This window comes from Dicentrarchus labrax, unplaced genomic scaffold (assembly GCF_905237075.1).
Source record: "Dicentrarchus labrax unplaced genomic scaffold, dlabrax2021, whole genome shotgun sequence".
In the NCBI taxonomy this organism is placed as follows: domain Eukaryota; kingdom Metazoa; phylum Chordata; class Actinopteri; family Moronidae; genus Dicentrarchus; species Dicentrarchus labrax.
The window spans coordinates 6,154,827-6,166,391 of record NW_026136701.1 but is presented as its reverse complement, the minus strand read 5'-3'; the positions used below and the strand labels follow the sequence as shown (position 1 = coordinate 6,166,391).

Below are 11,565 nucleotides of genomic sequence, written 5' to 3'. Positions count from 1 at the left end.
CAATGCAAATGGTTTCTTTAAAGTGCAAAAACATTCCTTCTTGCCTTCACAGATAACCTTTCCCCTGAGGTGAGTGATGGAGCCGTACAGGTTGAAGCCAGTTTGTGTGAGGAAATATAGAAGGTCCATCAGGTTTAACTGTGGACATTTTGTCCCATTTATGACAAACCAAACACATCCACAAACTTTATACTTCCAACGAAACTGATAAGAGGAGGCGTGGAGCACAACAGTTCTGTAACTGTTCACTAGAAACGTACAAACTGCAGGTTTCTGAGAAGAGCACCCATGAATTCCTCAGACTGCGAACATGTACAACTCTCTGAACAACTACAGACGACAAAAGCAATACTTCTCTACTGCTATCTGAAGGCAAGATTCATTTGAATTTTACAAGAGATTTATTTGAGCATAGTCAATAATTATGCACCATCATTTGCACCCATATGCACATGCAGCCGCTGCTCGTAATTATGTAGTGTCTACACAGTCCTGTCAGTCAAAGCTTCCGGAGAAATATGGGGAGTGTGTTAACAAATCTAAACGGGCCAGAATCAGAGGATTAGCATGTGGAGTGTCGAAGAGGTGGGCAATTGTTCTCATTCTACACACACACACACACACACACACACACACACACACACACACACACACACCTGTGTATGTGGTGCTGCCACATGCACACGCACACACGCGCACTATGCAGCTCTAAATATCTTCAACCTTCCACCCACAATCCATCCCCGAATTTTGCGTGTGAGCAGTTCGAGCAGCTGTAGTGTTGGTGTGTGTGTTGTGTGTCTCTACCTAAAACTTTTGTGCTTAGGCTTGTACGTGTGTGTGTGTGTGTGTGTGTGTGTATTTGCCTACAGAACTATAGCAAGCTGACTCAGCCTTGACAGTAGCAATCGGAAACAGGAGACAAGGACTTGGCTAACAACATAAGCCGGCAGCAAGGTCGGATGCACACACACACACACACACACACAGACAAAGACACACACACACACACACACTTTTTGTCTTTACCTGCCATAATGGAAATTACTGTATATCTTATCTTAAACAGATCAGAGGAATTAATTGTTCCTAAGTGTTTCAAAGTCAGTCCACAGTTAAAAAAGAAAGCCGGGCGAGGGATGTATGTGCCAAAGTGTGCGATTAAAAACGGCTTGTTGGAGAGGATGGCTGGGGGGGGGCTGGGGGAGGGGGCATAAATATCGGCCTTTTCTGGACACTTCTGCTTTTCTACTCTGTCACTCTCTTTCACACACACGGCGGACCAGCCCACTTCCTTACCAACCCCATCTCTCACAGTGCTGCCCGGACTTCCCACTGCAATTACTTATAAAAACTTTTCAGGGCCGCCACACGTGGTCTGGTTTTTAAAGAGCTGCATCCCCCTCCTCACGTGGTGCGGGGGGTATTGAGTCGTCACAGACCCCCTGAATGATCACCGAAAAATAAGGCGGCGTAGACAATAGCTCGTCTTGATGAATTCAATTCTTTCAGGACCCTGTACCGTTGTCCAGGCAGCTCCGGGCAAAACAATCGTTGCTTTGATAGTCCAAGAAACCCACACTCACTCAGTTGCTCTTAGAAACTTCCTCAAACTACTTCCGAATTAGGATCTAAAGATAATATACATCTGCCCGGAACTTGGGAAGCGTTCAGTTTTCTTATTCCTAGAAGTCTCGTTTCCAAGTCTTCTAACAAGATGTTTCCGGCCGCTTAAGCCGGTGTGAGGCACAGCTAATAAAGAAGAAACAACAGCACGCTTGCTTCTGATGCAAGTAAAAAAAAAAAAACAAAAACAAAAAAAAAATAACTGAAAAACAATATGACAGCTTGAACTGACCTGGTCTGCGGTGGAAGCGGCAATGGTGTTCGAATCAGACATGATTTGACGCTGTGACCCAGTGGTGCTTCTCTGCTGGCCACTGTAGGCTCCTTCATTCACACCTTGCCTTTCAGTTCCGCAGCGAAAGAGGGGGGAGAAAACACAGTATACCCTCCCTTTTGCCCTGGCTTGATTAATGCCTGAATTACTTTCACCTCATTTCATCTGATGAAGCTCTGCTTCCTCTCCGCCTCTCTTGCTCATTCGGCATGGTAGCCCACTCTCTCTCCCCTCTCTCTCTCTCTTTCTCCCCCCTCCCATCCTTCTGTGATTCCAGCTCTGCCTCTCCCCTCCATCCATCCCTCCCTCCTTTGCGCTCTTACTTTTAACTCACCCCTCCCTCTCTTTCTCCTCTCACTCTTTTACTTTCTCCTTCTGCCCCCTTTTTCTGTCGTATTTCACCATTTCGGGAATATGCGCCCTCCCTTCTTCTCCCCCCCCCTTTTCCCTACTCCCACCACCTCCTCCTCCTCCTCAAAAAAAGACACAGGAGAGATCCACAGTCTTTTCCCTCTACCTCCACAATGAATGGCTCGTTGTCACTCCAGCACCTAGGCTGAATACAGAGCAACTAAGCGGGAGAGAGGAGGACCGATGGTGGTGGTGGAGTGGACAGGGGGTGTTGAACTTCTAGTTAAGCTGGCCGGAGTAAAGTGGGGGAGGTCTGGAGCACCCATGGGCTACAGCCAAGCTCTCTCTCTCTCTCCCTAACTCTTTCTCCCAACAGATTAAAGCGAAGAGACAAAAAAAAGTGAGGAGCCCACAAGTGAGGAGCCCGCACGCCTTCCACCGGACTACCCTGCCCCCCCCTTCTCTCTCTCTGTCTCTCTTATTTCTTCCGTTTGTTTTCAGAGGCAGCTGCTGCAACTCTGCAGACCACCAACAACTTCCCTTTCAGCTGCACTTGACTCTTCCAAATCCTCGTCCGTCTCTACACCCTGACATTGCCAATGCCCCCCCCAGGCCCCCACTCCTCTGCCGTGTCACACCGAAAGGCCAACAGAAGCCAAAGCCCTCCTCCTTCGCCTCGTACGCGACATGTTCACAGAGTTACACCCTTTCAAATAGAAGCGCTTCCCTCCTGAGCCTCTGTTCTGTTGCACACATTGTTGTGCCTGTTTGCCACCATATGGCTAATGGCTGCCCGCAACAAAAAGAGCGAGGAGAAAGCAAGGAAGTGAATGTCTGAGAGAACAACGTAAAAGTGCATCCACAATGGGGGCGCGATTGAGAGATCAACAAAAACATCACTCATGCAGCAGAACGGGACGAGCCGTCTTTCAACGCGTCACTGGGAGTCGATTCTCCGACTGGATGCGGTGCGAGTAGTGTCAAAAGTTGACAAGCAACTGGCACCCGGCCTAATGGGTGTTTGATAGCCGGGGACAATGGCCGCTGCCGCTTGAGTGGAGGCCCTCCAGTTATGTTTAACACGAGACGAGCAACGCAGACAGGATGCTATTCATTTGTCTATCAATTCAGAGGATTAGAATCTCACAGGGGATCCAATAAAGGAATCATTACCATATACCCGCCCCATTCAGTGTGCTCAGAGGAAGTACTGAGGGCAATGAAAACAAGTGCTCCCAACAAACAGTCAGACATGTTGACACATTTATAACAGACAAATGATTGTTAAAGCTACTACTGCACTTTCTCCGTTATTTTTTTATTTCTTCACAACAGCTGATAATTCTTAATTAAAACACACATTTGTTGACAATGTTATTTTGGTATGAGTTTGTTTCCCTGTTTAGTTTAGGTATTAAGATATATTCAGTGGTTTGACCAGAGTGCTTTTGCTAAGTAAGGCGTATACGTGCATTCAGGCCAGGCCAATATTAGCTTATTGAAGATATATTGCATCAGTGCATATGAAATCTGCAGCAAGAAAGTAACAAGAAATTTCTGTACAGAAGTGCCAAACTCGGTTTGAGGTTGACACGTTACTCATTTAATAAAGTTTGCTGCCTTGCTCTTATATACTTTTCTATAAAGATTCTATAAGATTGTCCCACTCTGAGAGCACCGTAGCTTCATTCCTTGGTTGAAGCACGCTTAACCTCCTTCTTCATCTGGGTTTGAGATCATTTAGAAACAGCGTCACCTTTACAAAGTTTCTCCACAAGTGAATGCCCCACTCAGTATGTCTCTTGGTCACCATCATTTCAAAAACTTAAAAAAGTTGGCGGCTGCAGAGATACTAGTGGAGGCCTCAATAACTGCCACTGGTCAGTTTGGGCTGGTTGTGTCTCATACAAATTACTGATGCTGGATGAGGTTGCTGATTGTGAAGAAGACATCAAGCGAGTTGAGAAAAGGCTCTGTAGTCTTCTTCTTTACAGCAACATCAGACATATTTTTGGATCTAGCAAACTTATTTCACTGGAAACCTTCTGCTTGATACGATCATCACATTCCCTCACGAAGAGAAGAAAAGCATGTTAACGTTATTACTTCTTTTGGTAGTAAGAGCCTGCTGTATGTGTCACTAAAAAGTTACGCACATGCTTCCAGAGATGCTGTCAGGCTTGCAGACGGTGTGTTTGTGCGTGTTCATATGCTTCAGGCTTTGTGAGAACATTTTTGCAATGTGAGGTCATTGAAGCCAGTCCTTACTTCTTAAAGGCGCTATTTTTGGGCTACAACAAAGAATTGTGATAATACACTGTGTGTGTGTGTGTCTGTGTGTGTGTGTGTGTGTGTGTGTGTGTGTACATTTGTGAACTAAACTATGGTAGATCATTAGTTCCTCCACAGGGATCCAGCCACATCTTTACTAGCTCTGCCTCAGGAGGGTCTGCTGGCCTCAGATTAGGTCAAATCTAATGAAAGGCTTAACAAGTGCACCCACCCACCCACCCACCCACATCCAGACAGTTAACTACACTTTAATCATGCAGGCATTAAGTGTGGGGGCAATCATTGAAAACTCAGTATGAATTTGGTTCAGGACAAACAGATCCTAAAATAAATGCTTGTTGTGGCTGCAGTTGGCTGTTTGTGGAGGACTTGTTTCGTTAAGTAATTGCCCTATTATGTTAGGTCATTTAACTCTAATTAGAGAAGCACAGATGCTGCCGCTGATAATAACAGCAACTTGTTCAAATTCTCACTTGTTCCTTTATATGCAACAGCAAAACTGTGTGTGTGAGAGAGAATGAGAGTGAGCACAAGGAGGATTTTCGCTGCATTTTCAAAGGCACTGAAGCCTGTTGATGATACTGACACCAAGAGTCCGAACTGTTCCTACAGCTCACTCCTAAGTGCACCTCCACGTCCACCCACTGCATATAAGCACGTCCATGCGCGCATGGGGGTGCTTATTAAGTGCTGGGGGACTAAAATGAATCATGTATTTATGTCTGAGAGAGTGGGTTTGTTCAGTCTGTGTATAGTTAACTACAACAACAGCTTATGGATGAATATGCTAGTTTCCTCTCCGCCTATGTTTTATCATACCTGTTTTGACCTCCCTTCAAACTAACAACTCCCCATTTCCTAAAAGAGAAACTCCTGTGAAGCGTTAATGTTAAGGCACTAACTGTCTGTCTTATATTAAGTCTCTCATGGAAGACATTCACGGTGTTGCATTCAGTTGTACATGCAAAAAGGGACGGATTGTTGGTTTCAGAAAGTTATGGAAATACTAAATACTAAAAATAATTGTCATTATCAATTAATCTGACAAATATTTTCTAAACTAATCAATAGTTTGGCCTAAAAAATGTCTAAAAAAATATGAAAATGTCCAAGGTGACGTCTTCACGTGTTGTTTTGTCTGACCAACAGTCCAAAATCCAAAAGGTATTCAGTTTGCTATTGTAGGAGACTACACAAATGAGCATTCACATTTTGAGTAAACATTTTTTAGTTTAGTTAAAAATGTCTTAAATGATTCATTATCAAAATAGTTGGACAATTAATGTTGTTTAATTAGTTGTGTGACTTATTGTCCCCTCCCCTCCCAAATTAGACTTAAAAAGCAGAAACACCCAGTGTGGGTGCCAAAAGCTTTCACACGTAAACAAGATCAAGCCTCCATCAACAAATAAGAGCAGAAAGACAAACAAGACAAAAATCAGGGGAGCACAGAGCAGATACACTGATAAGGTCAGAATGGATCTCCTCTTTTCCTCAAGGCTTTCTTGTCATCATGTGTTACAGCTGAAGCTAAGGCCAAACACAGACATCGATCCTGAACCCCACCACTAAACATACAACACAAACAGATGCCGATTTTTAACGACGTTCAAAGGGAGAGTGAGGAATAAAAGTAAAAAATACAAGGCCAGGGTGGCTTTCTTTTCCACTTCCCTTTTAAGCTCCAGCTCTGACAAACCAATATCCTCACTGATGGCCGTAACAAATATGCAGTCATTTGAAGATTAATGTAGCCTGGGTCCCACATTTCCTTACTGAGCTTTTTAACTAGACTTTCAAATCGAGCAGGTAATAAAATGGGCTTGCAGGACGATTCTAAGCGCATCATGCTGTAATTAGTTTTAGCCATACAAACAGATGGAGACAGATGAGGTCACAGATTTAACTGTGATTGAACACAAATTAATGAATCCTGACCTGTTGGTTTAATAACACTCACTCAAGTCATGTCCTCATGTTCATTCATGTCAGTTTTGAACTGTTATTATTTGAATTGTTATAGGTCACACATTACAATCAGATTACAACACCATTTATTCAAGTTCTGCTAACTCAGTGACAATCACATTGCAATACCTGTAGCTGCTTCACAATAAAAGCATCCAGCTGATTTGCAGACGGTAAGGTTTAAATGGGAAGCAGCAGGAAATCAGTTTGCAGTAACTCAACACAGCTCTGTTACAGCTGCGGGAGAGCAATCAGTAAATTCTACTATCTCAAATGGAGTAAGAACAAATAACAACAAACTAGGTTTATTAACAAAAGACTACTGAAGGCCATAGTTTCAAGTCCAGGGTTAGATTTCACAGTGTGAATATGGTGGAGCTATGAAGAGACAAATATTCAGGTACTGTGAAGGACAACAGTGCTTTGGGAATGGAACAGAGTGGAATATACACCAGGTTTAGGCGGGAGGGTGGCAGAGGAAAGCGTGACAGAAAGATGCACCACTCAGACATAAGTCTGACGAAGAAAATAATCTCCTTTCCCTTGAATTCTTTTCATTTCATCTCCTCTCTCATGTTTTTCTCTCCCTATTCAAAGCACTCTTATCTGTGTTGACAAATAAATTCAAATATCACTGCTTACACATGAAAGATGTATCTCTACCATGCCTTTCTTTTATGAGCTGAGAAAGTTATGTGATCCAAAAGGCCAATGAAACACAATTAATATTCACTGAAGAGTTACAAAACTGTTCAGAAGGTTGTTTCGGTTGGAGAATTGTTGGACTTACTGTTGCCCTGTGTTTACTTCATGTGTGTTTCCCTCCGCAGACCAAAGGTGATGCCTATAGGGCCCATCTGTGTTAGGCCTGTATGGACTGGTTCTTCCTTGTCGTCCATCTACTACAAACTAGAAAATCTGAGAAAGGCTTTTAGATTTATCGAACGAGTTATCAAACGCACCATCGTCTAGCAAACATTAACAATTTCATGAAAGGTTTGTCCAAACCAGTTCAGACTACATTACAGTAGTCAAACAAACAAGTAGCTTGCGCAACTTGCAGTCCACTTTGAAGTGAGCACACACAGAGTACGACCCCCAACCCAACGACATGCACAAGACAGGCACAAGACAAAAGGAGCAAACTCCAAAGCTGAGGTCAAGCAAACACAATTTCACCCCAAAACATCCTAGTTGGTGGTCACTGGCTGAGCTGAAAGAGTGGGAAGCAGCTTCAAAGCTGACCTTAAAACTACAGGAGTCATATCTGAAGAAACAATTAAATGTTTCACCATACTTTGTCTTTTCCAAGAAAAAAGACAACTGTAAGGCTAACTTGCTCTCTGGCTGCAGCAGTCCCATCTAGTGCTATTTTTAATGTGTATAAATGAGAGAATCAACACCCAGTGCTTTCACCCTGATTAAGGGAAGATAGACAAACATTTGGGAACAAAACTGGGTATATTGGAGGAGTGTTAATAGTGTTACATATCTGCTTACAAAAAGAAGCTTCAGTGGATAATAATGCAGTCTTGTGCATTCCTATAGGATGTGATCCACTTTGGTTTGTCACAAATACAAACACATTAAGGACACAAATATGGTCAACAGAAGTAACACAGGCGCTTTGAGCTACCAAAGACTGCTTTCGTGCGTTGTTGAGTGTGTCACCTGAAAAATCTTCATCACAACGTAAGCGCAAGCTGCGGTCTGAGCATTGCAGCTAGGGGTCGCTATGGCACGAAACCACAAAAGAAAGTTGACCCTTTCAGTTTGGGTTCACTTTGGCTCAAAACAACTGACCAGTTCGACGAAACTCTAGTTGAACATGTTGGTATGTCACCTCTTCATTCAGGAATGCAATTGAAACGCACTAACAATCAGATGCCATGGTGGCGCCATTGTCATGGAAACCCTCTGACTATCTCTATATCGCCACTGATGTTCATTATCTCCAGTTGTGTGGAGGTTGAGTATGTTCACTGGGGTCTTTAACTTACTAAGTAAAGAAACGTATAACATTTTAAAGCGACATATAAAGCTGACGGCCTCACCGCATCACTTCTTGTCCTTTAATATCAACCTGCTTTTACACTGACAGGCTAATCTCACAGGGAGCCAGCAGTCATGTCTGAGCTCATTACATCCTCCTCGATCTATATATCTGTCCCTTACAGCAATTAGGTTAATATCTCTTCACCTCTCGTTAGCTCAGTATGCCTGTGATAGGACCTCTGACTGTGAGAGGGGCCTTGAACAGAACGAAGTATCGACAGGCCCGACTCTCTCTTCCCTCCTGAGCGGTTGGCATGAGGAAAGGCTGAGAGCGGAGGGCAGAACAGTCGAGAGAAGATGAGATAAGAGAAGTGAAGTGAAGACAGGGTGAAATAAGTGAAGGGAAGAGCAGGGAGGGGAGAACTTCACAGGCTTGAGATTCACAATATAGGACAAGCACCACAGGAGCGAAGAGCAGAAGAAAAGGGAAGAAACACAAAAAGCTCAGTTTTGCAACAGCAGGTCGGCTTTGTCTGGTGCAACAAAAGGACAAAATGTGTTGAGGTGCAGTTGGAGGGAAAATCAACCTTTCTTGTTCAGTGACAAAACAGCCAGCTCCTTAATTGGAAGCGGGGGAAGAAAGTGTGTTTCAGAGTAGGAAAATGGAGGAAAAACATCAGTTGCGGACTGACAAAATAGAGAGATAAATAAGACATTGCAAATGGGATGATGAACAAAATCGAAATAAGTGAGTGATGTTTGTCCAGTGGTCCAGCTGACCTGCTCTCATCGACCTGACCTGGACCCACTCTGGACACCCGAGGGAGAAAGACAAATGACGGAGTGGAAGACAAGAGGGTAAAAAAGAGGGAACAGAGAGAGATTTCCAACGCTTGGTTTAACCTGAAGTTTCCATGATAATTTCTCTACCCATCCCTCACTGCTTTGGCTGGGAGGGCCCCAGCTGTTCAGTCTGTATAAATAGCGTGAGGCTTCAGCTCGGACCCCCGGGGAGAGCGGGGCTCATTGGAGAGAAGGCATGGGAACGAATCGGGCCGGAAAAAGCACACAACATACACATTTTGACAAACATATGGGACCATTGCTGGGGATGAAAGTGAGGAACATGTGACTGAAGTTGACCTCACGTGGCAGAAGTCACTGTCGCGCTTGAAATGTGACGAGAGGAAGAGCGAAAAGCAGAGAGAGAAATGAAATATGTCTTCTTCATTCATTAAAGCAATGAAACACTGTCCATGGTGCCAATGCTCTTCGTGTACATCAGTAAAGATCTTCTTCAAGTTGTATGCAAAGATAGCAGCATCCAAAGCCTGAGTTTTCTATACAGCAACTTACACATGCACATACTTGTCTCTGGGTCTGTCAGTTAGACTGAGACTGAAAATGAAATTAAGAAGATCAGAGGTTTTGCACGCACTCAAAAATGTTAACATTTCTCCATAAAATGATGAGAGATAAAGATGAGTTTTTGTCTATATCTCTACCTTGTACTCGTTTCTAAAGGAGAATCCTTGACCCTGGAAACAGCAGCTTCTTTTAAAAAATGTCTTATAGATGTTTCCAAAGTCTTGTCCAACATGGGCGGGAGGTCCTTTAAGTGCTCACAAATGTTATTTGTGTGCTGCTTTTCTTTTCTTCTACAATAGCAAACAAGACAGGTAAAGTTGGCCCTTGGGAAAATGTAATGCACATTATTTTTCACAATTTTCAGACAAATCAAATCAATTGATGGAGAAAGTAATTTGTAGATAAACAACAATGTAATAATAATTTCTTTTTACTATAAATTATGTCCACAGTGGAACAGATTTCCAGTGAAGGTTTGATTGTTTTTTACGCAAGAGGAAAATAATAATTTCAAATTGATAAAACACTTAATTCATGTCACACCCTCTCTCGCCAAGCATATTTTTTTTAAAGCTGCACTAATTATATATCTCTAGTAGGCTTGGCTGAAATGTGTTTGTGCTGTGGCAGCGCCCCCCCGCCCCCAATCACCGCCTGTTTCCCAGTTTCAGCTGGGAGGTGAGCGGTTTTTAATAGCTTGAAAAACCAAAATAGACTCAAAATATGTCGACAAAGGAAACAAAAACACATATTGTCCGCATTGAACATAAAAATACAACCGTACACCTTCTGAATTGAAGTCTCACTCTTATACTGAACTAAGACCTTGTTAAGCGATCTTAAAACACACTTCAAACTCAACAGAAACAAAATAAAACTCACCAAACTGTCTTTATCAGTCTTTACACTGTTCAAACAACCAACAACGCTGGTGTCTAACCATCTAGCAGCATTGTGTTCATTTTTGCAACTAGCTGGTAAACATTGTGAATATTGGACAGGAATATGACTCCAAATGCAAGCTACTGTTGTGGAGTGGATATATAATCAATTCAATTCAATTTTATTTGTGTAGCGCCAAATTATAACAGAAGTTATCTCAGGACACTTTTCAAAATAGAGCAGGTCTAGACCGTACTTATATATAGGTAATTGTTCGCTAACACGCTCACTATAACAGCTAATCTCAATGTTGTGTTTACAGATAGTTCCGCTGCCCCTGTGTGGCAAAAAACAACAAAAAATGAATGCAGCTTTAATTTTCAAGTTTGAGTGCACAGCATCTGATTACAAGCTACTAATCTTTTAACTTAAATTAATGCCAAGTGCTTACAGAAGGAAAATCCAGCAAATGCCTTTACCGGAACATCGACAGCATGTGAGCAAAACACGAATGTGGAATGAAAAACTTAAAATGTCATCCCTTTTTAAATCCTAACTGTTTAAGATCAATTGAACCTCTTCTTAATGACAGTTGTCCATGTCCATTTTAACACCTTTATAATTTAGTGTTCATGGTTTGTAACTCTATTACCTAAGGCTTTCACTGACATTAATACTCCCACTCAAACTATAAAGGATCCACGTTCATGCTCTGCTTGGAGTATGATCTGATCCTGTCTCGATATACAGTTTTGTCCCCTTTTGTTTTGTTTTTCTTTTTTCTTTTTGTTTTGTTGTTTTGTCTTTGC

General features: G+C 42.6%; 1 protein-coding gene across 3 annotated transcripts in view; it reads right to left on the bottom strand.

Moving 5' to 3' along the window:
• The window catches only part of slc6a9 (solute carrier family 6 member 9), a 73,201-nt gene that overhangs the window by 42,542 nt on the left and 19,094 nt on the right, over positions 1-11,565 (bottom strand). Inside the window, exon 1 of one of the 3 annotated variants that reach the window (XM_051396647.1) lies at positions 1,859-2,107. The exons of the other annotated variants lie outside the window; for them this stretch is intronic. Coding sequence (XP_051252607.1) covers positions 1,859-1,900 — 42 coding nt within the window. The 5' untranslated portion in view covers positions 1,901-2,107. Of the gene's footprint in view, positions 1-1,858; positions 2,108-11,565 lie in introns of those variants that run through there. 3 annotated transcript variants of the gene reach the window in all.